This window comes from Hyperolius riggenbachi, chromosome 9 (assembly GCF_040937935.1).
Source record: "Hyperolius riggenbachi isolate aHypRig1 chromosome 9, aHypRig1.pri, whole genome shotgun sequence".
NCBI classification, from domain to species: domain Eukaryota; kingdom Metazoa; phylum Chordata; class Amphibia; order Anura; family Hyperoliidae; genus Hyperolius; species Hyperolius riggenbachi.
The window spans coordinates 228562874-228590281 of NC_090654.1; the positions used below are offsets into that span (position 1 = coordinate 228562874).

Below are 27408 nucleotides of genomic sequence, written 5' to 3' on the forward strand. Positions count from 1 at the left end.
ACAGCTGTCAACACAGGCATGTTTGTAAACTTTTCAAACCGTGCTGCAATAAATTACCTCTGCAATCGGAGTGCCAGAATCCATCCTCTTTCTTCATATTGCAGTTCATAAACTTGTTATCTAAATGTGCGAGGCAGATCCCAACTCTAAATTGAGTTTATATTTGTATACTAAAGCATACAACTCCTAGCTGTGTATTAATTAGCACTTAGGAAGCATATTCCTTGGTTGCATTCCCTCTGCTGATCTGGCTATGACCTATAGAAGCCAATAGGATGGTGGCACTAGTAAAAAACATACAATTAGAATACAGACCATGGGTGTCACTAGGCAGATTATATGCAAGGGCAAAGTCCATGGGATGCAGAGAGTGGTCTTGAGGCTGCTGGCTCTTTCTTTTCTCTGGAAATAGATTAAATGACAACACATCAATGGGGAGGCAGAATAGTCAGGGGAGGCTGATAAATGACAACCACTTTTACACTGTGCAGTCAGAACAATATGCCAATCAATTTGAGAACAACATGGACAGTGTTGTCCCTTGAGCAGAGTCACATTTATCCAAGCAGAGCAGAGGTACATTTATCCAAACCAAAGCATGTAAAAAAATAGAACAAAATTGGCAGGAACAGAAGTAGAACAGTTCTTCAGAGCGACTAATCTGAAACTTTGATTTAGGCATCTGCTCCAACTTTGCACTAGTTTTGCTTCAATTTCTCCATGCATTGGTTTTGATACATTTCCTCCACTGGGCACTAGCATTCTGTCCTCATGCTTTAACGCTGGTTAATGTACAGCATTTTTTCTTTACTTTCAGTATGTACACTTGGGGTAGCATTCCAGCCTTCATTTAAACACCCAGCCAAAGCAGTCTATGAGCTTCATTCACAAAGCTGTGCTAACTGTTAGCACGCTGGTGAAAAGCCCATTATCACGCCTAAACTCAGTTTAGGTGTGATAAAATAAACTCGCGCGTAAAGTTTTACACGAGCAAAGTTTATGCGCGCAACGCCATTAAACCCTATGCGTCGTTTCGCACGCACCGGACTTTGCGCACAAAACTTTGCACGGGAGTTTTTCCCTCAAAGCGGTGCTAACCTACTTAGTGCAATGCTTATCACGCCCAAAACTCTTTAGGCGTGCTAACTAGGTTAGCACCGCTTTGTGAATCAAGCCCTATATGTACATTTAATAGATCATTACTTTTATTTAATTATGCATAAACCTGGTGTAAAAAAAAATATAGTTTCTGCAAAACAAAACACACGTGTGCCGAACTATCTGCATGTAGTTTGTATATTCTCTCTTTGCTTGCATAGGGTTTTTTTTTTTCCCAAAACACAAAGATAATTCAATTGTCAATTCAAATTAGCCTTAAAAGACACTTGAACTGAGATGGATATGGAGGCTGCCATATTTATTTCCTTTTAAACAATATTAGTTACCTGGCAGCTGTGCTGATTATCTGCCTCTAATACTTTTAGACCTGAACAAGCATGCCAATCTGAGGTAGCCATACACTGGTCGATTTGCCATCAGATGGACCAACAGATAGATCCTTCTCTGATCGAATCTGATCAGAGAGGGATTGTATGGCTGCCTTTACTGCAAACAGATTCCAGAGTCTACAACTAGAGGCATAGGGGTTAGTTATTCCGACCTTCTCCTGGGCACTGGAGGTGGGACTGAGTCCCTTGTCCATTGTACGGACGAGAGTTTTGTGGAGATGTAAAACTCGGAACGCACTATATATAAAAACTTACAGAAGGAAAATGTGATTTTACAGAGTTTGAAAACCATTCTTTCTTTTTAACTAGTTATGCCTCTTGAGGCGCTATATCTATGTCCCGAAGGACTTCATTTATAGTCCCAGAGGTGTATATTTTTGTATCACATGGCGGTCGCCCACTGTGCGCACAAGTGCGCGCTCCCATAGTTCCCATTCACTGGTCAAAGTGCCTGTGAGATGCTGCTGGTGGTCATTGAGAAAATTAAAGTGAAAACCCACACGCTACACTTCCTGTATCAGTTCACAGTACACTGGAATAAAGTGGGGGGGGGGGGGGGGGGCATCTAATGGCCAAATAGTTAAATTACACCTACATACATACATAAAATTAAATAAAAAGCTTAAATAAATATACATAAAATCCCCATTTAGTTAACCCCTTACCTCCCCTCACATAGTTACCAAAATAAAACATTTGTATAAAATAAAATAAAAGTTACATTTAAAACAAAAAATGAATAGCTACCTTAGGGACTCAACTTCTTCTAATATGTATGTCATGAGGGTATATTACTGTTATTTTTGCAAATAACGGCTTGTAATTAGTGGTGGACGCAAAGCTGAAAAATACGTCATACATTGTATTAGGTACATATTTTAAATGTTGTAATAACTAGGATAAATGAGCAAATAAAATGTGTGGATTTTATCTGTAGTAGCACATTTTTGTAATGCTGGGGGGTCATACTTCCTGACCACCCAGCGCAACAAAGCTAAAAGCTGGATAATGGAAGAGGTTACACAGGCTCCCCAGAGCAACTGCAGCTCTGGGCTTCCAATATCGCTACAAATAAAACACAATGGCAGCGCAGTGCGATGTTGCGCTGCCTTAGTTTGCACTGTGCTGCCTTAGCGATAGCAAGCTTTCAGACAGGTACAAGACAGGACTATAGATTGGAGCGTAACTAGAAGCAACCGCAACTCACAGTCACGTCCACAGAAGCAGAGTAAGCAGGCTAACAACAGTCACCAGCAAGCATCCACCCAGGCAAGACTACATGATAGAACGTAACTAATAGCAACTGCAGCCTATAGTTACGTTCCCAGAAACTAGAGTAGCAGGAATACTAGAGTCACCAACGTGGTGATGGCAGAATCCAAGCTATCTGGATAATGGACTTCACTGATCCACCGCGGATGCAGCAAATGTCCATCAAGCATGGAACTAGGCAATACACAATAATAAGAAAAATAACAAATGGCTCAACTAACGAATAAATATATATTAGCAAGTCTGCATATATATTAATCAAGAACTAGCTAAAGCACAAGTAATAAGGTCGCATACAACTATAATAACAGAACTATACAGAGTAACAAGGTGCCCAATAGATCAGCGTACTGACCACTATGACGGGCGGGGTATGAAATGGGAGGCAGACTTTTATGCTGGCATCAGCCAATAAATGCAGGTATGCAAATCTCCACACAGCTGAATGGTAATCACTCAATCCTGAGCTGGTTTAATTACCATTTGATAGCTGGCTGTGAATGCAAAGGACCTCCATAAGAAATACATGCAGTATTATGTAACAACATGCATGCAGGAAATCCAGGGCTATCTGCTCGCAGCTCAGCAGCAACAAGCAATTGGTGGAATGATGACAGCATCCTGAGCTGCCCAGAACTGCAGAGCGATTGCAAATGACAATGAGACCCATTGCAAATGCACAACCGAATGCAAACAGATAAGCCAGAACTGTCCATTTGCAGCTCCACTGCAACGGACAGAATACGCTACAGGAGGGATCATTACAGTTTTATTTTAAAACTATAGTGGCGGAAAATTGAGAAATAATGAATTTTTTCCATTTTTAATTATTTTCCTGAAAATGCATTTAGAATAAAATAATTCTTAGCAGAAGGTACCACCCAAAGAAAGCATAATTGCTGGCGAAAAAAACAAGATATAGATCATTTTGTTGTGATTAGTAGTGATAAAGTAATTTGTGAATGAAAGGGAGGAGAGCTGAAATGTGAAAGTTGCTCTGGTCCTTAGTGGTGAACTAGTTAAAATCATCCTCGGAAACTACTAAGTCTTTTTTGTAAAACAAAAAAACCTTGTTACCACTATTTTCCTTAACATACCTTGCAAGTTCAGTGATTATAACACATATAAGGGCTTTGCTATTAACCGATAAAATTTGCGCCATTGACTTCAACGCAATTTGCAATTAAAAGGGAAAAGTTAACCGCTTGCCAACTGCGCAACACCAAGGGGCGTGGCTGCAGCGGCAGCCCCTGGATAGCCTAACACCGATCGGCAGAAGGTCCTTGGGGCATGGTTTGCGGGAGATCGTGCGCCGATGCGCGCATCCCCGCTCTGATGACAGAGCTCTGCTCCGCCGTCAGTCTCCCAGCGGCAATTGCTGCTGGGAGACTGTTAAGCTCAACACACACCATACAATCTTGGTTGTACAGATTTACCAAATCTATGTAGTATAAGGGCCAACAGATTGAAAATACCTTGAATGATTGATTGGATAAGCTCTTATACTACATGAAAGTGGTAAGATTGAACAACCACGATTGTATGGTGTGTGTTAAGCCTTAGGGAGGGAGGGAGTTGGGAATACAAAATAAATACACAATTTTATTTAAAAAAGAATAAATAAATAATTTATAAATAATAAATAACATAAATATTTATAAAAAAAATAAACAAACACTGGGGGAGCGATCAGACCCCACCAGCGGAAAGCTCTGTTGGTGGGAGAAAAGGGGGGGGGGAATCACTTGTGTGCTGAGTTGTGCGGCCATGCAGTGAGGCTTCAAAGCTGCAGTGGCCCATTTACAGAAAAATGGCCTGGTCTTTAGGGGAGTTTAACACTGCGGTCCTCAAGTGGTTAAAGCAAAATAGGCAACAATTCTGCAAAAGAGTTTGCTAAACAAACACAGGCCAATTTTTAGCAAGATCGAAGTTAAATGTCCCCACTCCTCCATAGTTATCAACAGTGGAGAGAGATTGTATGCTCTGTTTAGTGAAGTTTTGTTGGCATTTTATACATAAAATATATTGATACTGATCATAATAATAACAACAATAATAGTAATAATAATGACAATAGTCTTTAGCTTGAGGGATGTGCTTTTTCATCTCAGGATAAGAGGGCATGCATTGGAAAACATCAGATTCAGACTGCCCTACATAACGTTTCCTATAATCAAAATCATGTGAAACAGGAAGCGGACGTGATATATGATTATAAGCAGTAATGCTTCACTTCAGGCTTTAGAAATAAAGTGATGAAAAGAAAAATGTTCAAGCTGTGTTTTATAGGGCTAGTAAAGTTGTATCTTAATTGGGCATGTAGAAAACTATAAGTTAACATATCAATAATTTACCGTAGGCCAGCTATGAGAGGAGAAGTAACAAAATGTACCGAAAGAAGTGAAAATGAGAAACGCAGGCCTCCGGTATTGAGTAAAAAGTGTATTAACTTTTGCCCATAGCAGATAGACAACCACATTCAATTTTGATTTGTAAAAAGAATAGTTTTAGCCTAGCATCATAAAATTATAATCCGAAATTCCCTCTAGTGACTAGCCATTGTGAACAAAACTCTATCCTCATACTTATTGACACTTACAGATCTAATAGCTTCCCACGTATCATGTTAACTGTATAGGCACCATAGTGAGATATAGCAGGAATTATTCAGGATACCCAATTTTACATTAATTATCATCATTTCAGCATCAGGAACACTCCCTATTTCTAATTATTGTCATGTAGCTGTGCCCTTTCAGTGATGTCACTGCTTAGGCTGTTTAGCTATGGGAGATTCTCTTCCCAGAGCATCCTGGGAGACCAGTTATTTCTGTTGGCTTTTGGCACACTGTGTAAACAAACATTTTACAGAGCTGCACCTCACAGCACTAATGATTTCACAACCTGTGATCAGAAAGTGATCAATTTCAGATTGTAAATCAGGGAGTGGAAAGATTTTATAATAGGGAAATATTGACTACGGTAAATAATGTATAAAGCAATATCGTAAAAAATAAGCAATTTTATTCATTATGTTATTTTCAGTACAGTTCCTCTTTAAAGTGAAACCGTAACCAAGAGTTGACCTTTATCCCAATCAGTAGCTGATACCCCCTTTCCCATGATAAATCTTTTCCTTTTCACAAACTGATCATCAGGTGGCTCTGTATGGCTGATATTGTGGTGAAACCCCTCCCACAGTGTGATGTCAGGACCATGGTTCTGACATCACATTGTGGGAAATAACAGCTATTTACAGCTGTTTCCAACTGCCAAAAAAGCAAGTAGCATCTGCTTCCACGGACATTACCTGCCAGCAGTAAAAATGTCACCATGTGATAAATGTCAGAAAGTAAATCAGGGAGAGGAAAAAAATGTTAATGGACAAACACTGACTAAATCATTTATACATAATTATTGTAAAAAAGCACTTTTTTAATTACATTTTTTCACTGGAGTTCCTCTTTAACTCAGTCACAGTAAAGCCAAACAAGTTTGCTTTTAATATACAACTACCTGCATATTGGTTATTCCTTATGGGCCTGGAATGCACTCCTTGGGCTCTCTTTAACCACTGGTCATTTGCCATCGCACACTGTTTCTGGTCCTCTGATGATGTGACATTATGACCATGAAAAAAGTCCAGATAAACCTCCTTCATTTGCTACTAGCTAACTACTTCTGGAGATGGCACCACTATTGTTTACAATTGTCTCCACGGATTGCAATTACACTAGACAGGCTTTCTCAACCAGGGTTCCCTGGAACCCCAGGGTTCCTTGAGGACTCTGCAGGGGTTCCTTGGCATTTTACCCCATCGTTGGGGAAGTATAATAGAGCACACTATAATAGGTGGTACTGTAACAAGAAGCACTAAATTGGGGGGTCAGGAGACAGTATAATGAGTGGCAGTGTACTAGGAGATAGTGAAATTAGCAGCCTAACCTATTTAAAGACCATGCCTCCTAAAAAATAATTGTAGGGGTTCCTCGAGACCAAAAAATTGTTTGCAGGGGTTCCTTGAGATCCAAAAGATATTTACAGGGTTCCTTCAAGGTAAAAAGGTTGAGAAAGGCTGCACTAGACTGTAGTAGCTAGATCTTTTCAGTGGACATCATGGGTAGGAAGCCCATTTGGTTCTTTTTTTCTCTCTCTAATTTCTATTAACAAATCTTTATATCAGTACAAAGCAGTATACGGTCGATACAACAGTTAGAATTAGATTATTTTTTAAAATGTACTTTGGGGAGCAAGAGGATAACTGAATATTTGTTCATAAGCATATTTCTCTTTCAAAGTAGAAAAAGGTAAACTACACCACTGTGGGGAGGTGTGTAGTCCAGAGGAGTCCCAAGCCTCCCAAGACTTCCTACAGATACATCAAAATTACACAGAGAAACCAGGAGCACCTTATGGTGTAGTATATTAATGTCAAGTTCTGGATAAATACAAAGTGATGAGGTACTCACAAAGGTGGGTTGCAAGACCAGCAATCACAGTATAACAACCGGTGAGGAAATCTCGTCCCTACTTGGGTTCTTTGTCTTCAAATGTATGGGTCGCACTCCAGAAAAAACAATTGTTTGGTTACACAAAACAAACAATTGACAGCCACCTCTAATAGCTAGGAAGCCTGTAAACAATATCACTGGGAGGGAGAAGGCACCCCAAAAAATAACAATGGAAGTAATAAAAATTACATGGCTTACCTCTAAGAAGAAGGGGCAATGCCAATATAAGAAAGACGTTTTAAAATCCAGACACAAAAAATGATAACGCGTTTCGCGGAACACAGTCCGCGATTCCTGCTTTATTTGATCTGAGGAAGCGGACTGTGCTCCGCGAAACGCGTTATCGTTTTTGTGTTTGATTATTAAAATGTCTTTCTTATATTGGCGTTGCCCCTTCTTCTTAGAGGTAAGCCATTTTATGTTTATTACATCTATGGTTATTTTTTGGGGCACCTTCTCCCTCCCAGTAAAACTACACCACTCGTCTTTATTTTCCAGTCCCTGTGCCCCAGTTACCACCCTTAATTCCCTTAGAAACACCATATTTTACATATGCAAATGATTATTTTTTGCCCAAGACTTAATTTATCTCAAAGAATCATTATAGGAATGGTAGCCTGGCATTCTGGGAAATGCCCATAGTACAGTTCCCATGTGATCATTAAGTAATTAGTTAAGGGGTGGTTCATAAGTCATTATTGCAATGAGGTATACGTTAGCTCAACAAAGATATGTCTACTTGTGCAATTATGCACAGTTACATTAGCGCTGGTCTCTAGCACACTACTCTATTGTCACCTGGGAGTAGATGCATGCCATTCATTAAATTCACCACATGCACTATGCAGAAAAATGTGCAGTGCTGTAACACAGTGAACAGAACCACAATGAACTATGCAAAAGCACAGGTCCATTCAGCCTGTTTGCTGCCTGTCCAATGTGTTACAGTGCAGTGCAGTGTATGTGCTGTGAACCAGCCCTAAATCAGTCATTGCTTCTTTGTCCACACACTTACATACTTCTTGTATGTCTGCCTGGCGCCCCAGCCTCTTTTTGGGCAGATTTTCAAAATCTTATTTAAAACACACAAGAAAGGATGTTGATGGGATGAGTCAGCACAGGAGTCAACTTAACAGGGTCAAGCAAAGCCCATGGACAGGTCTGTGGTCATGTATCAGACTGGTTGCAGATTATGATGGGGACAGTGAATGACTGAACATGATGAACAGACACATAGCTCGATGACAAGGAATAAATAAATGGTCTTTCTTACCGTATACAGGAACATCAAATATTGCAAATCCCTCAGAATTAGCTACAGTGATTACAAAAATCAATTTCTAAATCTTTGCAGCTTCTATAATAGCAATAAACTGATTTCCTCTCCCCAGCCAAGAAAGGCTCTGCTATTAGTCTGCCCTGCTTGTATATGCATGTATGTGTGTCTATAGGATACCTGTCCTCTACTCTGATGGATCATGTCTGAAATGGATTGCTCCCTTGGGCCAGCATTATTTTATAGATTTATCCAGTTAAAAGTACCATTAAATTTGTCTTAATGCATGCTGTGCAGTCGTCAGAGTAAGCCATTCCCTTAAAAAAAATCATATACTGCTTATTGACCATTATCTGTTTGGTATTTTCCATAAAAAGCTGCATTGGCCTGGGATTGGCCTTTTCAAAATTGTAATTGCTGTAGTACAGATTGATTAGATGTTTTTAACATGTTTTAATACTGAACAATCATAGTTGTAATTGGTAATACAGTTACAGAAAAGAGTTCTACCTACTGGAATACCAGCGTCTATTATTAAAGGGGTACTACAGCGAAAAAATGTAAAATTGAAAATATGTACAAACATATACAACTAAGAAGTACTTTTTTTCCAGAGTAAAATGAGCCATAAATTACTTTTCTCCTATAATGCTGTCACTTATAGTAGGCAGTAGAAATCTGACAGAAGTGACAGGTTTTGGAATATTCCATCTCTTCATAGAGGATTCTCAGCAAGGCTTTTATTCTTTATAAAGATATTCACGAAAAAGGATTTAAAGAGGAACTCCAGTGAAAATAATGTAGTAAAAAAAGTGCTTCATTTTTTACCATAATTATGTATAAATGATTTAGTCAGTGTTTGCTCATTGTAAAATCTTTCCTCTCCCCGATTTACATTCTGACATTTATTACATGGTGACATTTTTACTGTGGGCAGGTTATGTAGCTGCTCCTAGCTGTTTTGGCTGTTAGAGACAGCTATAAACAGCTAATTCCTGTCTGTGAACATTGTTACATTGTGGCAGTTTGCCCAGAGTACCGCGGTACTCGGAGCTTCTTGTGGGAGGGGTTTCAGCACAAAAGCAGTCATACAGCGCCCCCTGATGGTCTGTTTGTGAAAATCATTATATTTCTCATTTAAAAGGAAGTATCAGCTACTGATTGGGATAAAGTTCAATTCTAGGTTGGAGTTTCTCTTTAAACAATGATGCTGGCCAGCCTTCCTGCTCGCTACAGTTTTTTGGCAGTTGGACAGAGCAACTGCTATTCACTAAGTGCTTTTGAAAATAAATATATCCCTGAGAATCCCCTATGAAGAGATGGACTAGTCCAAAACCTGTCACTTCTATTAGATTTCTACTACCTACTGTAAGTGACAGCAACATAGGAGAGAAGTAATTTATGGCTCATTTTACTCTGGAAAAAATGTACTTCTTATTTGTATATGTTTGCACATATTTTACATTTTACAGTTTTTCACTGTAGTGCCCCTCTAAAAAGTTGGAACCCAGCTCCAGGCATAAATCTTTCCCTAGTCCTGTAAAGGTACTAAGTGGCTGGCCTTTTTCATCTTTGTTAAAGCTCCCTAGTTTAAAGCACAGATGTCAAACTCCAGTCCTTAAGGGTCAAAGGGTCATATCCACGAAGCTGTTAAAAACGGCACTGCTATAACCAGCAATGTTAAAAGCCGCAATTAGAGGCTATAAATGTTTAACTGGGTGCCCAGAGGTGGCTGAGGTTTATAGCCACTATCTACCATTTTAGCCACTTATAACTGCTATTGCCATTTATAGCCGCTATTTAGCCATTTATAGTGAAGCAGGTTGCTTGGGCACACATGGCCACGTAGCACCTGATTTGGGTGCTGCTATAGCTTTAATTCTATAGGCCGCGGCCCGCGCACATTTATTCGGATGCCGACAATATCTGGACCCCGAATTAAGTGTCCCATCCGATGTGCTCTGATTTGGAGATAGTTTTCAACACTGCCGGGAATTACAGAGGCGGCATGGTGAGCCATAATGTGTCTCGCCCTGCTCCAACCAGTTTCCATATGTACACATTTATAACCAGTAATGGCTGCTTTAGGGGCTAGGAGGCAGGGATCTTTAGTGTTAGGGGAGTGTGTGTGTGTGTGTGTGGGGGGGGGGGGGGTGTCCTTAGGGGTTACAATTAGGCACCGGGTGGGGGGGGTAAGGTTAAAGGGAACCTGAAGAGAGGAAAATAATTTCAAATAAACACGTGACGTAGCTGCAAATTAATATTACATACTCACCGTCAGTTCCTCTCAGAAGCTCACTTCCTTCTTTTTACAGCGATCCCTTCCATTTCTGACAATATTTTGTCAGAACTGAAATTTACCAGTTGCTGTCAGTTATAGATCAGCAGCTGTCAGTTACAACTGAATGTGCAATGTGACGTCCATGTTTCCCTTCGGCTCAAGTGGGTGATACTACAGTTTAACAGTGTGCTGACCAGAAAGCTGTTATTATTAATATTATTATTATTATTTAGTATTTATATAGCGCCGACATATTACGCAGCGCTGTACAGTGTACATATATAGATCTTGTCACTAACTGTCCCTCAAAGGAGCTCACAATCTAATCCCTACCATTGCCATATGTCTATATTATGTAGTGTAAGTACTGTAGTCTAAGGTCAATTTTAGGGGGAGCCAATTAACTTATCCGTATGTTTTTGGAGTGTGGGAGGAAACCGGAGTGCCCGGAGGAAACCCACACAGGCACAGAGAGAACATACAAACTCTTTGTTATGGGGTAATGGCTATTTTTAAAATGGAGGACGGAGAATTCCATTGATCACAGTGGACAAATGGGACGCAGGAGAGGAGAAAGAGATTGATGAGTAGACTACACAGGAGGTAAGAATGACCTGTGTATGGTTATTTTGACTTTTTATTTTCAGTTCAGGTTCTCTTTAAGCACTACAGGGGGGGTTAAGGTTAGGCACCGCCAGGAGGTTAAGGTTAGGCACCACCGGGTGGGGGGTAAAGGTTAGACACCACCAGGGGAGTCTTGGAGTTAGGCATTGGTAGAGGGAGGGTTCTGTGAGAGAGTGGGGTTGGGTTAGGTCATAGAAAAATATCAGTAATGTTTACTGATATTTTACTATTATAATTAAGTAGAAGAGTATCAGTGATTTTACTCATATTCTATGAGTGCAGGGATGGGAAAACTTTTTTTAAGAGGAAGGCGTCTCACTGCATAAGTGCGTGTCTCCCTCCTTTTCCTCCTGCCTCCAGGCTTCTGGGACCAGGACTGATTGAGTGTAACTCACCCAGGCACTTGCTTCAGAGGCATGGTCCATGGCGCGGTAGCATAATGGGACACGCTGGTATGTAATGATGGCAGTGCACATGACGCCGCTGTTGTCTTGGAGATCGCCGCTAGAAAAGTGATTGGGTGAGTTAGTTCTTGTAAGTGCACTGCACGTATTTTTTAACAAATGGTGGGAGGGGGAGAAGGGGGAGGAGCGGGCCGCCTACAAAGCAGCCATAGTTTACCGAGGCCTGTACTAGCAGCTATCTCCAGTGCCCTTTTTACCGGGTGCCTTTTTTTTACATGCACCCCATATTTATTCCAATATTTAGGATGGACTGAGAAATGGAGAAATGTGTTCTACTTGATGAACAACACCTTTCCTGATTCAGTCCTATCAATTAATTTGAGCTGTGCCAAAAATGTGTGAGGAGCTCAGCCCTTGAGGACTGGCGTTTGACATCCCTGCTTGAGTATTTGCTCCCTAGCTTCTTCATCAACAACTTCCTGCTCTCCAAACTGCCAAAGCTGCTGACTATAATCTTCTCATGCAATGCTTTAACAGTACACGACATAGCAGTAACATTTTTCAGATTCACATTCCTTCAAATGTCTGCTAATGCCCAATGGAATATTAAGCAGTGCACAGAAGTACCCAGGAAAACAATATCAGTGAGATTTTGATTGTTTACCAGATCTAAAGCCAATGTATTCAGGGCTTTAGATATTCCAGTATCGCCTAGACCTGCTCTTGCAACCACACATACAATTGTTGGTTATAAACTCAAAGTACTCCTCACCACATATTATTATTATTATTTAGTATTTATATGTCTCCTTTCACAGCTCTTTGTACAATATATAGTTTTGTTATGTGGTCCCTCAGAGGGTCTCACAATGTAATCCCCAGCATTGTCACGTGTGGATCATCGATGGTCAATTTGAGGAGGAAGCTAATTAACGTATCTATATGTTTTTGGGAGAAAGTTTAATATTAATTATATATAGTATATGCACACATGCATACAGACATACAACAAGTGTATACATTCAGTAATATAGCTTATTATGTTTATTATTAAAATATTTTATTGAAGTCTTTCTGAAGATGCTAAAAGAGGACTAGAATCACCTAGTTACTATAAAAACATTACCTGCTTTACTGAGATACTCCAACAATTGTTGTGAGTGCAATTATTCTAGAGGCACAAATCTGCCTTTTGTAAGTTATACAATCATAATAATAGCTCATTTGATTATTAATTATATACACTGAATAACCTCTCATCCTAAATTGTGCAGTCTGTAAATCAAGTGGTTTTACTAGATAAATATCAATTAAATGCAATATACTTTAACATGCATTTAGACATGGAACACATTTATTAAAAAAAACAACAACAAAGCCAGAGTCACATGGCCAACATAGAAATAAAATCCCCATGTATACCGTTAGTCAGTTTACAAGAGGTTTAAAAATGGGCTCAATTGCATCATAAAACACAGTCATGAAACACCAAGCCTTTCATCTCATGGACAAGGATGCACATTTGTCACATGAAAAATCTGTAGGCCAGGGTTCTTTTCACTTTTTTTACTTGCCTTTAAAACTCTGTGGGGACATTTATCAAGAGTGTCTGAGACAAAATACTAGTAGGTTTTTAGAAAGCTGTGCAGAACTGTCTCAGACATCCTAAGAAATCACTAAATAGTGCAGATTCCTTCTTAAACTTTTAAGAATAGGAGGAGTTAGGAAGGTCTCTCAAGCAGTGCAGTGTGTGATGGAAATTGCTGTTGCTGAGGTAACCAATACATCTGCTGTCAGCAGGCTCTGAGGAGGAATTCAGCACAGGGGGAGGAGCCCTTCACAAATCATGTCTAGCCTGCACTATGTGTAGAACTGCTATTGGGCACTTCTTAATCTGCAGCAGTTTAGGAATGGATTTTCACTTTTCTTAACTGTAGTGCAGCTCTAGAAATCCACGCTAAACTGCCGGTATTATGTAAGATTTGGGAAGTTTCTTACTATCATGCTGAACAGTTCCTCTGCTGGTTAGAACAGTTTTAGAAGAAAAAAATGTCGGTAATGCTTTGATAAATCTGGTCCTGTGAGCTTTGGAGTGCTCCCTTTTCATTGACTCTCTCATTTTACATTAAAGAAACACTGAAGCGAAAAAAATTATGATATAATGAATTGGTTGTACAGTACGGATAATTACTAGAACATTGGTAGCAAAAAAAAATATTCTCATAATTTTATTTTCAGTTTTACAGCTTTTTTTTATAACTTTGCATCATTCTCTCATAGTTGCAATTTACACACTACTCAGCATTCTAAATGTTTTTACAGAACAGGCAGTGAACTTTTGACCTGTCCTGAACTGTTCTCTGCTAAAGAAAAAAACAATACAGTTGAGATAAAAATCATCAGAAGTCAGAGCTCTCTGCGACTTTGAAAGTCGTAGAGCTCAATGGCTATTTCCATAGATAACAACTGAAGTTTCTTAACTTTTCCTGTACTGATATTAGACTTATGTCTCTGCTCCTAATGCTTTATTTCTTAGCTGCACTACACAACCAATTCATGATATCATATTTTTTTTTCGCTTTGGTGTCTCTTTAATTATTCTGATCATTGTTGGTTAACAACATATCATTGCAGCAGAAGATCCAGCATCACAGTACCTTCCATCTGGTGATATGCAGTGCTGGTCTTTCCTTTGTTGTTTACTATAAATGATAATACACAATTAATTTCTAGTAGAATTATTATTACCAGTAGTTCCTAAAATGTCCTGAAGTTCCTGAACTAACTATGCTTTGCTTTCTTTCAGTGGAAGCAATACACTTAGGAAGCCTTATAGCAGCCCAAGGTTACATCTTTCCCATATCAGACCATGTCCTCACACTGAAGGATGATGGGACCTTCTACCGTTTTCAAGTAAGTGAAACCTAAATAACACTGGAATAAAAAAATGATTATATTATTTATATCTCTAAATTACACTGGGTCTGTTTGGTAAGCTTTTATATTGAGTTAGGGTAAACCCTAAAACTTTAGACAGAAGCTGGCGAAACATCGGCCAAGCAAGGAATGGACAACTGTTTGGCAGATTTTTCTCTTCCTTCCCTTGAAATCCCCTCCCCCACCCCCCAGATAAGTGCAGGTTAAAACCTCCAGATTAGTGCAATGTAGGGAAATTAAGGAGAGAACCTGTCATTTAACACAGGAGCATAACACTTGACATGTCTGTCACCAGCTTGATGAAAAGAAATCTGTCTATCCCAAATTTACTTTTCAGCATACATAGCTTATGTGTCCCTATCAGGAAAGTTTATTCATAACATTTTGTTTAAATGATAGATGGACGATTTTATCTGTATTAGGATTTTGCACAATTTTATTCTATTGTCTGCTTGCAGATGTTAGGATACAGTTACTACTGTATCTAGAGTTACTACTATATCTAATTGTTATGAAATCTAAAGCTTTAAAGGGGCATTACAGCGAAAAACTGTAAAATGTAAAATATGTGCAAGCATATACAAATTAGAAGTACTTTTTTTCCAGAGTAAAATGAACCATAAATTACTTTTCTCCTATGTTGCTGTCACTTACAGTAGGTAGTAGAAATCTGACAGAAGTGACAGGTTTTGGACTAGTCCATCTTTTCATAGGGGATTCTCAGCAAGGCTTTTATTCTTTATAAAGATATTCCGAAAAAGGATTTAAACAATGATGCTGGCCAGCTTCCCTGCTCCCTACACAGTTTTTTGGCAGTTGGACAGAGCAACTGCAATTCACTAAGTGCTTTTGAAAATAAATATATTCCTGAGAATCCCCTATAAAGAGATGGGCTAGTCCAAAACCTGTCACTTCTGTCAGATTTCTACTGCCTACTGTAAGTGACAGCATTATAGGAGAAAAGTAATTTATGGCTCATTTTACTCTGGAAAAAATGTACTTCTTATTTGTATATGTTTGCACATATTTTAAATGTTACAGTTTTTCGCTGTAGTGTCCCTTTAACTCATGATGTACCGGTATGTTTGTATGTGTATACGTATGTACAATATGTATGTTTGTCCGTGTATGTATGTGTAGGCAGATGTGTAAGTATGCGTGTATGTATGCAAGTGTTAATATGTGTGCCTGTGTTTGATATTTAGGTAACTCTTTATCTATGTGCCTTGAGTGGACCTTTTGCCAGCATTAGTTTTAGCCATGGTCTGAGATTTAGGGGTCTCCTTCAAAAATACATTAAGCCCTAGTTCAACATCAGATTTTAATGCTTACTGTAGTGTTTCTCAAACCTGTCCTCGTGACTCCCCAACGCTACATGTTTTGCAGGCAATTATGCACAGGTGGGGTAATTGGTGAATTGCTAGATTCCATGTAGCTGAGACACTAATTGCCCCACCTGTGCATAGGGGAGGTTGCCTGCAAAACATGCACCATTGGGGAGTCGCAAGGACAGGTTTGAGAATCACTGGCTTATTGTACCATTACTTGAGGTGCAAAGGCAACCATTTTTACATTATTCGTCTTACTTTTTACAAGCATTTGAACACATAGGGCTTGATTCACAAAGCGGTGCTAACCTACTTAGCACGTCTAAAGTCTTTAGATGCGCTAACCAGGGTGCTAAGTAGGTTAGCACCGGATTTCTCAATTAGATCGCGCACTAAGTTTGCGCGCATAAAGTTTTACGCGTGCAAAGTTTTACGCGCGCTAAATCCCATAGGCTTTAATGGGCACTTCGCGTGGTGCGCCCTGCGCTCTGTGCAGTACGCGCGTAAAGTTTTATGCGCATAAAGTTTTGCGCGCGTAAAGTTTTATGCGCGAAAAGCTTGTTTAGACGTGCTAAGGGGGTTTTCACAGGCGTGCTAACAGTTAGCACCGCTTTGTGAATCAAGCCCCTACTTTCTAATACACACATAATTTGATTTCATGGCATACAGTCAACTTTTATAACAGTTTCACACATCACAGAACATTCATAAAACACATCACAGCATGCTAACATTAACTAATACCTGAATCCTGACATACACAGCCACAACACATACCTCATAACTTATCATCACTCTCTCACAACACTATACAGCGACTATATATATATATATATATATATATATATATATATATATATATATATATATATATATATATAGTATTCGGTTACGTTCACAGTGGTAGTTGCATTGCATTTCCTGTAAAAACAGAAACATAACAGAAAAGTCGTATCATACATTATACAACCTTTGGGCCATTCTGCTGTAATGCAGTGTGTTGGGATGTGGCACTGTTGAGGTGGCCACACACGATACAATAAAATGATCCGATTTTACGGCAATTCGATACATATGATCGGATCTCCCGAAAAAATCAAAAGCTAGCTTTTCTTTTTCATTCTACTAAAAAATCCAATCAGATTTCCCTTTTTTTCTTCGATTCTTATTGATCCGGAATGCTGGAAATTTATCTTCAATTTTTCTAAAGATTGTATGATGTGTGTCAGATTGCCAATTTATTTATATACACACCCTAGAAATTTTCTCAGAGTTTCCAATCATTTTTATCATAATTGGGGAAAAATTTGAACATTGGTACATTGGTCATAATTTTTAAATGTTACAGTCAATCAGTCAGAAAAATCGATTGCAATTCTTAAATTGAAGAGATATTTAAAAAAAATGTATGGTGTGTGGCCACCTTTAGATTACACAGCAGTCGCAGTGTGAACATCGCATCGGTTTTGCATTTGTAATGCAATCTTCCTCAATGTCCCAGTGTAAACTTAGCCTTATACTATCATCTCCTTTTTTATTATCCCCTTTTATGCAGGGAACACACGATGCAATGTGCAAACTGCTGTTAATCGCCCGATTCCCACCGATTGGGTGGGTGGGGGGCCAGAGAATTGCATCGTCTGTTCCCAGCAATATGCCTTACATATTTGTATTTGCTTTAGTTGCTGCTGCTTGTCATTGAGTACTGCTGATTAACTTATTTTTAACCAGTATCCCTAACTGCTCCAAGTCTGATCTTTCCAGGTGTATTCCATTTAGTTTATGTAGTGCTATGTCATTAGCACATTCAAGATGCATAGTTTTACATTTAAAGAAAATAGGTTCCTTTCCATGTGCTCTCCCACATAGCCTTGCTGTCAGTATCGTTGTGTAGCATGTCACAATCCCTATAAGTTTGTTGATAACTCAACATTATTTTGTATCATCTCTGAAAATGGCAGGCAATATTAATTTGTATGCCATCTAATAGGACATTAATAATTAAAAGGTTTACTAATGAAGTTCAATGTACGCCTATTACAATGGTTCACCAGCTGAACAGTGTGATAGACATTGAATGCAATACTTGAGCACTGCAACTGAATGTCTTGGTTGAGGAATGCCTGCACAACCACTAATCCAACTGCATTTTTAACATTTCAATTTAAAAAATGCATAGGGGGAAGGGGGCACAATGGATCTGCCTTCAGGGAACTACACAGCACAACCACCAACAATTGTCCATCTAAACAGATTTTATTAGACAAAGGCATGTGCTCAGATAAGTCTTAAAAGGGTTGTAGAAGTTATTGAGGTGTTGATGCTATGAGTACTGTGTGACTTTTATGAAAGGGAGTTTCCTTACTACCTACTTTTGCTCAGTTTTATTGTATTTGCATTTGTCCCGTGGTAATGTCATATGTGTAAAATCACAAGTCTTCAAACCCCGATGTGTTGATGCTATGAGTACTGTGTGACTTTTATGAAAGGAAGTTTCCTTACTACCTACTTTTGCTCAGTTTTATTGTATTTGCATTTGTCCCGTGGTAATGTCATATGTGTAAAATCACAAGTCTTCAAACCCCGACCCTCCCCCCCCCCCCCCCCCTTCCCCGGCTCTAACAGTACAGTATTGCTAGGAGCTTTTATGCTTTTATTACAGGAATATGGTATATCATCAACTTTATTCCAGAATCTGTTTTTGTAACAGTTACTGTCCATGAACATCCTGGGGAGCTTTCACAGCAGTGATAGGCTTCTGTGACAAATAACGTATATCACTGAGGATAAGCCGACTTTTTTACTGTCAAACTTTGGATGCAAAATGGTGGGGTCAGCTGATCTACAGGTGTGGGCCCCCCTGTGCAGAATGTGCGTTGGAGCATGCTGATGTATGCTTTGATACCCCTCCTACCTCCAGCTTGCACCTTCGCATGTCCCAGGGGTGTTGGCAAGACATGCACATCACTCTCTTTTGCCTCTTTCACAGGCCCCATAATACTGATAATATGTCTGCTTATTAAACGGTTTTGGATGAGATTACTGGGGGGTTTCCTAAATGCCCATGATTTTCTCCTTCAGCCTGTTGGGCTGCTCTATTACTCCACCTGTTTGGAAGTTCAAGCGATGGTAAGGCTAGGTAAAACCAGCTCAGGTGTATCCCTCCGCTCACTGTAAATATAGAAAGAGACAGGAAGAGAGCTACTCTGACCTACTCTTCTGCCAGCTACGAAACCTTTGTATTGCTGTCAAAGAGCATGGTATAGGTATAGGAGGTTTCTGCAGCACTTTAAGAAAATTGCAGGATCTAATTAGGATAGTTACTGTACATGTAAAACTGGCTGTTGGATATCCTCTTGCCCATAATTAAAACTATACAGTACAATTTATGTGACAGGAAATACACTTTAATTACTTAACGCCCTGCCAGCGTTAAGTAATTAAAACTAGCACGCTTGCACATGCATTTCGGCAGAATGGACATTTATGAAATGTTCTACAGTATATGCAGTAATTAGTGCACAAATATATTGTTTAAAATGTCCATTTTGCCTTAAAGGGAACCCGAGGTGAGCGGGATATGGAGGCTGACATGACAAAATAATTAGAGCTGGCCCGAACGGTTCGCCGGCGAACGGTTCTCGGCGAACTTCGTGGTTCGCAATCGCGGCGAACCGGGAACTTTTCCGGAAGTTCAGTTCACCCCCATAGTGCATCATGAGGGTCAACTTTGACCCTTTACATCACAGTCAGCAGGCACATTGTAGCCAATTAGGCTACACTCCCTCCTGGAGCCCCACCTTCCCCTTATATAAGGCAGGCAGCGTCAGGCAGTGGACTCACTTGTGTGCCTGCAGTAATTAGTAAAGGGATAGCTGCTGCAGACTCTCATAGGGAAAGCTTAGTTAGGCTCTTGTAGGCTTGTTAGCTTGCTCCTGGCTGATTGTTATTGCTAAAAAAGCAGCCATCAACAGCACTTTTGAGAGCTAATCTTGTTCTTGTGATCTATTTTTTTTGTGGCCCACTTGCATTATATACAGCCCTGTCAATCAGTGTCACTGTGCCTGACTGTGTGTGACAGGTGCACATGTAATACCTATCCCTGCATATACCTACTACCTGTTGTTCACTTCAGTGCGCCCACCCACCTACGTGAGCGCACGCAGTGTCACTGTGCCTATCCGGTACCTGTCTGTGTGTGACAGGTGCACATGTAATACCCATCCCTGCATTTACCTACTACCTGTTGTTCACTTCAATGCACCCACCTACCTACATGAGCGCACGCAGTGTGATATACCACTCTGTGCATACCTGTTAACTGCGCCTGTGTGACTGACTACACATTGTATTAGTCAAGTCAGTGCAAACCTTTCACTTCATCCCCCCCCCCCCCCAATATGGACAAAACAAAAGGCAAAGGCAGGCCACCTGGCAGGTCTGTTTGAGGTCGTGCTGTCGTGATTTTGTGCGGCCCGCGACCAAAGTACAGTGTTCAGAAGAAGGCACAAGCCATCAACCCCCAATATTCTCAGGACGTAGTTGACTATTTAACACAAAACACTTCATCTTTTTCAGCTTCCGCACGGAAGCGTGACATATCTTCCTCCTCCTGCTCTGATTCTGGCACCCCGCTTAACACTCAGTCGGCCGCCACCACCAAAGTGCCATCACCCCAGGGCTCAGTGGTGTGGACATTTTTTTGTGTGTCTGCCTCAGATGAGAGCAATGTCATCTGTACTCTCTGCCACAGAAAATTGAGCCCTGGAAAGACCAAGACCCGCATAGGGACAGCTACCTTACGAAGGCACATGATTATCAAGCACAAACTGCAATGGGATGACCACCTGAGGGAAAGCAGCACACAAAAGCAAATCCACACACCGCAGTGGAAGATATGCAATTATTTATCAAAAAAGGCGATACCCAAACTGTACCGTGATATTGAAAGGCAAGTGGTGTCATCTCTGGCACACAGCGTTGGGTCAAGGGACCATCTGACCACGTGGTCTGCAAAGCACAGTCAGGCCTCCCCGAAAACTAAGTCAGTCCCCACACACAGCATCTCTGCCTGCACACCGTGTGACTGCCTGCCCCAAGACTAAGTAGCTCCCCACACAGCATCTCTGCCTGCAGGCCGCTTGACTGCCTTCCCCGCCACCACCAACAGGGTCCAAGACTCCAGGCGGATTCCTGAATTTTTGTGGCCGCTATAATAATTTTTCTGGTGCATGTACATGCCTGCCTAATTTTTCTGGCTGCACTGGGGCTGCAACAACAAAACAAAAGGCATGTACATGTGCCAATTCCCTTTCGTGATAATTACCTTGTCGCGGTGAGGGGGCTTGCATATCACAATGACCGCCGGCTATATGAATGTCTCGAGGGGGGGCACACCCAAGATAATAAGGTCATTGCTTCATTGTGGACAGACCAAATTTGATCAGCTAGACACTCACTGTTCTGTCATTCAGCTACCTCAGCCCGGTGACCATATGGGCTTGAAAACCGCCATGGCCTGCACTCTGGCCATGGTGCGCACCAGTCCAGCACAGCTGTTTGCGGTGCGTTACACAGTGAGTTTGGTGTGTCAGTGTGAAGCAGAACTCTAATTACACTCCCTGATTGATGTATACATATGCAAGATGTTTTAAAGCACTTTAGGCCTGCAATTTAGCATTCAATGTGATTTCGGTTCTTAAAACGCTGCTTTGCGTCAAATTCAGATTTTGCACGATTGAAGTCTATTATTCAATTGAAGTCTATTGCGGTTCGCAAAAGTTTGCACGAACCGAACTTTCGCAGGGAGGTTCGCGAACCCGGGTCGCGAACCGAAAATTGGAGGTTCGGCCATCTCTAAAAATAATGCACATTGCCCGGCTGTCCTGCTGATCCTTTTGCCTCTAATTATTTAAGCCTTAGACCCTACCAAGCATTTAGATCAGATGTCTATGACAAATCTGACAAGATTAGCTACATGATTGTTTCAGGTGTGGGATTTAGACCCTACTGACCTGAGAGATAAGCAGGTCTGCCAGGCAACTGGTATTGTAAAAACAGAAATAAATGTGGCAGCTTCCATAGGTCTCACACCTTGAGTTCCTTTTAAGCGGTTAAGGTGTTTGATATAATTTCATGTATTCCCTTGTAAAATGGGCTAGCCGCTGCTGTACATAATGGAGAACAGCAGCGGAGTGTTGTACATTGGCTTCCTCCAGCAGTGGAACCGGTCCTCTTCAGTGTACAAGTGCTAAACAGCCAATGACCATGTGGCTTCCATCCCTGTCACATGACATGCAGGAACCAAAGCTCATTGGCTATATGTTTTCTATGCGCAGGGGGGGGGGGGGGGCTATGCTGCTGACAGATTTCTGGGGGCACATGGCTTGGTAAACAATTCAAATGCGCAGTATTTTCCTATGTACAAATACACAATTCTATTTGAAACATTTTAAAAAAAATGCTTTCTCAGTATTATGGAAAGAGATATGATGGTCCAAATGGGAGCACCATACCAGCACAGGTCACAGGCACCATCTGCCTTAAGACTGACCCTGGGACCACTTGAACTGCAACCCATGAAAAACTGCACAGACATTTATATCGCCTTTTTCTCCTGGTGGACTCAAAGCGCCAGAGCTGCAGCCACTAGGGTGCACTATAGCCAGTGGCAGAGTTAGGGAGTCATGTCCAAGTGTCTCCTTACTGAATAGATTTTGGCTTACTGAACTGGCCTTACCAATTTCCAGCAGTGATCACATACTAAGGAAGAATAATCTCTAGAGTTTCAGCTTGTAAAAGTGAGCTTCACAAGGAAACCATGCCATGCAATCTGCTAAATCTGTGATTAAGCACCTGCTTCTGGCCGATCTACAACAGTAAAGGTGATTAACCCTGGATAATTTTTGCTCTAATCCAGCTAATCTGTGTCATTGAGCAGTTCTGCCTCAGTGACTGTAGATTTCAGCCACTGCGAATTTCCTGTGTGTGATCTTGTTTACTTCACCGCCTACATTTTTCATAATCGGTCAGTAAAATCAATCACACTATTAAATAAAGCCTCTGGTTATTTAGCCCTGAGGTACACCCTTTATTTGCCAGCAAACCACATATTGCAAAGCAGGGCAGTTTCTAGGCTAAACAGCACCCAGGGCGAGGATGTAAAAATTGCGCCCCTTTCCCCCCACCCCCGTGGACTCGATAACCCTTACTCTTTAAGAACAGAAACACAGCCACAGGTCACAAGTAGATCTGCCTACTTTCTAGTGACCAGCCACTCATCCAGGAGGAAGCAGGAAAACACCCAGGCGAGGAGAGCCCGGAAAGCCGACTCCTCCATGGGTGCCGCACACTCACAGCCTGCAGTACCGCTACAGGACATCAGGTCAGGTGTCATCACGTGGTGGTGACATGATGATGACTTGAAGTCTGACGCAGGCAGCCTAGGAGGAGTCAAGGAAGGTGATCGCGCTGGTAATCTTTTTTCTTCTTCCATTTGGCTGCACTACGTGTCACCAGCTCCCTAGCAGTTATGTCCTTCTGCCTGCGCCCCCCTTCTTCTACTTGCTGGTCTGCGCCCAGTGCAGTCGCCCTGCCCGCACTGCCCAAGAAGCGGCCCTGTTGCAAAGAAGGAGGTTATTGTAGTTAAGGTCTTATTAACCATTTCAGCCGCAGGTTGTTTTCACCTTATGGACAAGATGAATTTTCACATTTTGGCGCTGCTCCCTTCATTCCCTAATAACTTTATCACTACTTATCACAACAAAATGATCTATACCTTGTTTTTGTCAGCACCAATTAGGCTTTCTTTGGGGTGTACCTTTTGCTAGGAATTATTTTATTCTAAATGCATTTTAAAGGGAAAAATAAAAAAAATGGAAAAAAATAGTTTTTTCTCAGTTTTTGGCCATTACAATTTTAAAATAAAACGTTATAGTGGGGATCTAACCCAAACTTTTTATTTGCCCATTTGTCCAATTGAACAATGTATGGCAACAATATTTTATTTAGAAATAAAGGTGCATTTTTCAGGTTTACATCTATCACTAACTACAAGCCCATAATTGAATTGTGTTGGGTCTTTTTTATTAAAATTAACCTATGTAGGTGTACGTATGTAGGTGTAATTTACTATTTGGCCACAAGATGTCGCGCATTATTTCCTAATAGCGTTCTTTAATTATGCAAATAGGAAGTAATGCATGTACGTGATACGTCGGAAGTTACTAATGATCACAGCATCTCATTGATGCCATCGATCGTTCACAATGGGACTTAGATTAATGAATTGTGTTCCCATTCAATCATCTCCCCTCTAATGGGTGGTGTTCCCCTGCCCCCAAATTCCTCTGTCTCCGTGACCATCGCGATTGTGCGCAAAGTGTACGAACATGAGTCTCACCTCCCTGCGGCTGTAGCAGCAGCAGACGCGGACATGAGACTCACGTCTGTGTGGCTAAAATGGTTAAGTACTATAGCCTATCTAACTGAAATTTCTTTTAACAAGTTTGAAAATTTCTGGGGTGTATTTGTCAAGACAGGTGCAAAGAAAACTTAGCCAAAACTGTACACCTGCACATAATAGCTAATCAAGCTTGAGCTGTTTTACAAAAAACAAAGAATGTGATTGGTTGTTTTGGACACCTGCTCTCCCTATGCTTACTCTTACGTTTTCTGTATGTTTTAATTAATCAGGCCCTCTGTGCAGTAGCTTAAAGTGTTAGGAGGTGTGTGTGCATGTCTTCATTTTTCTATCTATTAGTGTTACAAATAGTGGTGATCGTAATCGGCATTTACAATTATGGGTCGCTACACCGTATTTTTGATTGTAATTGGAATCACCGATAGAAATTCAAATTGTCTTACGATAACGGGTAATAATGATGTGCATGTATACATACATACACGGCCGGGCCGAGGCAGAGGCAAGAGAGGCTCCAGCCTCAGGAAGCAGTGTAGGAGGGGGTGCATAACACACTCAGCTATCATTCCCCTACTGTGTTTCAAGCAGAGAGAAATAAGAAAAGGGGATATATGGCAGTGACTGCAAGCCAGATAACTAGAGATTAAGGTGTTCAGGGGGTTTGGGGCCCTGGGGCGCCTCTTAGTTTAACAACAATCAGTAGTGATTGCTGGGGTGGGAGGGATGGAGGAGCAAACATTGGTGTCTCTGCCTTGGGCGCTGGAGGACCTTGTCCCAGCTCTGCATACATACATAGATACATATATGCATAATTTAAAAAGAAAAAAAAATACAGGTGTAATTACGAATGCACTCGAAGTCGCAACTTGTAACCATGGCCGATTATGACTTTGATCTCAGAATCTGCAATTATGGCTTGTAATTACTTCAAGTCGTAAATTACCAGCCGTTACGCACAACACTGGTTCCAAATACCAACAAACTATAGGGTAACTATGGGGGGCCCTGCAAAGGAGAGACTCTCTTACGAGGGTTGGAAAAGTAGGACTCATATAAGGGCATCGTGAATTTGAGACACATTATAGGGGTCAGTAGCAAGTGCAGTACAATACAAGGAAGCACTCTAAAGTTGGGTAATTCAATAAGCTACATCATCACTCTGGCTGTGATGGAATAATCTGCAGGCGCGAGGAATGGTAAGAGACACACGATCCATAGTTAGTGTTAGGTGTAGTGGAAGGTTAGTGTTAGGTGTAGTGACAGTGAAGTTAGTATGGCGTAGCAGCAGTGAGGCTAGTGTTAGGTGCAATCAAAGTGAGGTTAGTGTTAGATGTAGTGACAGTCAAGTTAGTATGGCATAGCAGCAGTGAGTCTAATGTTAGGTGCAACAGCAGTAAGGTTAGTGTTAGGTGCTGTGGTAGTAGATGGAGTAGTAGTAAGGTTAGTTTTGGCGGCAGTGATGTTAGTGTTAGGTGTAGCGGTAGTAGGAGGGGTAGTGTGAGAGGTGGGATTAGAGAAGGAGTTTGACATGAGCAATACTTTTGAAATAGTATATTATCGGTAATGTAAAATTACCATTATTAATACTATCAACTACCGCTTGTGCCATACTCAGTAGTGTATAAACTAAATCTATGCCTAGAGAAAACTGCAAATCTATTTGAAGGGCACTGTAAAACTTGTGTACACTTGGGTCTGGTATAAGTTCTAGTGATATAGATGGCTGGCAAGTCCTTCTTTCTTCCTTTCCTATCTTTACTTTCTCTCTCCTCTTCTTTCTCTCATTTCTTATTTCCACTTCTTGCTATTCCTCTTCTATCTCTTTTTAGGGGACTCTTTTCCCCCCTCAGGGACATGCGGTCTGTTGGGGCCCTCGGTTGCCTTATCAACTCGGTTGTCAATTATGTCTAACACCTATGGGCTCAATTTGTGGTCACTGAGGACCCACTGCAGACTGACATTCTTAGCATTTCTAAGTAATATTATCTACATTGCTATATTATGAGACAATTTTTGATTATATTATATGGTCATTTGTTGTTGATACATTTCGCCTTAAGTGGCAGTTGTAAAACAGGCTTTATTAAGTAATGTTATTGTGGATTGTTAATTAATCTTTCTTTAACAAAATAACAATTTTAAATACAAAAAAAAAAAAAACTTGTGTACACTATGTGGGGTGCAAGAAAGCTGTGACATATGGGATGCAGTAGAAAGCTGCAATACACTCGTGGAAGCACACTATATCTGTCACACTCTCTCCCTCTCTCCTGCAAGGGTAATTTTGTGGTCTTTATCCCCTATGCACCTCTGTATACACATCCCAGTTATAAAGCTGGTACATACTAGAAATAGAGAAAATCAGCAGACCAAGAACACAAGACTGCAGACCATTTGGTATCTGGATAGTGTACTGCTTAAAGGGATTCTTAAGTGTATCAAAAAAGGCAATTTTACATACCTGGAGGTTCTACCGGCCCCCTGCAGTCGACCTGTGCCCACGCCGGTACTCTTCGATCCTCAGGTCACCTGCGTGGCTCAGTTTCAGCGACTGAGCCTGTCGCCGGCCACTGCGCCTGCGTGGCCCTGGTCATGCGTATCTTCGTTCGTGTTCCCATGAGCGAGAGCGTCATGTGCAGGTGCAGTAAGAGAAAATCTCTATTGCGCCTGCACAGGACACTCTCGCCAACGGGTACACAAATGAAGATACACGTGACCAGGGCCACGCAAGCGAATTGGCCGGCAACAGGCTCAGTCACTGAAACTGAGCCGTGGAAGGGGACCGGAGGATCGAAGAGCAGCGGGCGTGGGCACAGGTTAACTGCAGGGGGCCGGTAGAACCCCC

The 27408-nt window shown here is 41.0% G+C and overlaps 1 protein-coding gene across 3 annotated transcripts in view; it reads left to right on the forward strand.

Annotated features, from left to right (window-relative positions):
- Positions 1 to 27408, forward strand: part of RGS6 (regulator of G protein signaling 6) — a 531053-nt gene that overhangs the window by 380530 nt on the left and 123115 nt on the right. For all 3 annotated transcript variants that reach the window (XM_068254099.1, XM_068254101.1, XM_068254100.1), the window contains one exon: positions 14683 to 14789. In XM_068254099.1, the coding sequence (XP_068110200.1) occupies positions 14683 to 14789 (107 nt within the window). The remainder of the gene's footprint in view (positions 1 to 14682; positions 14790 to 27408) is intronic.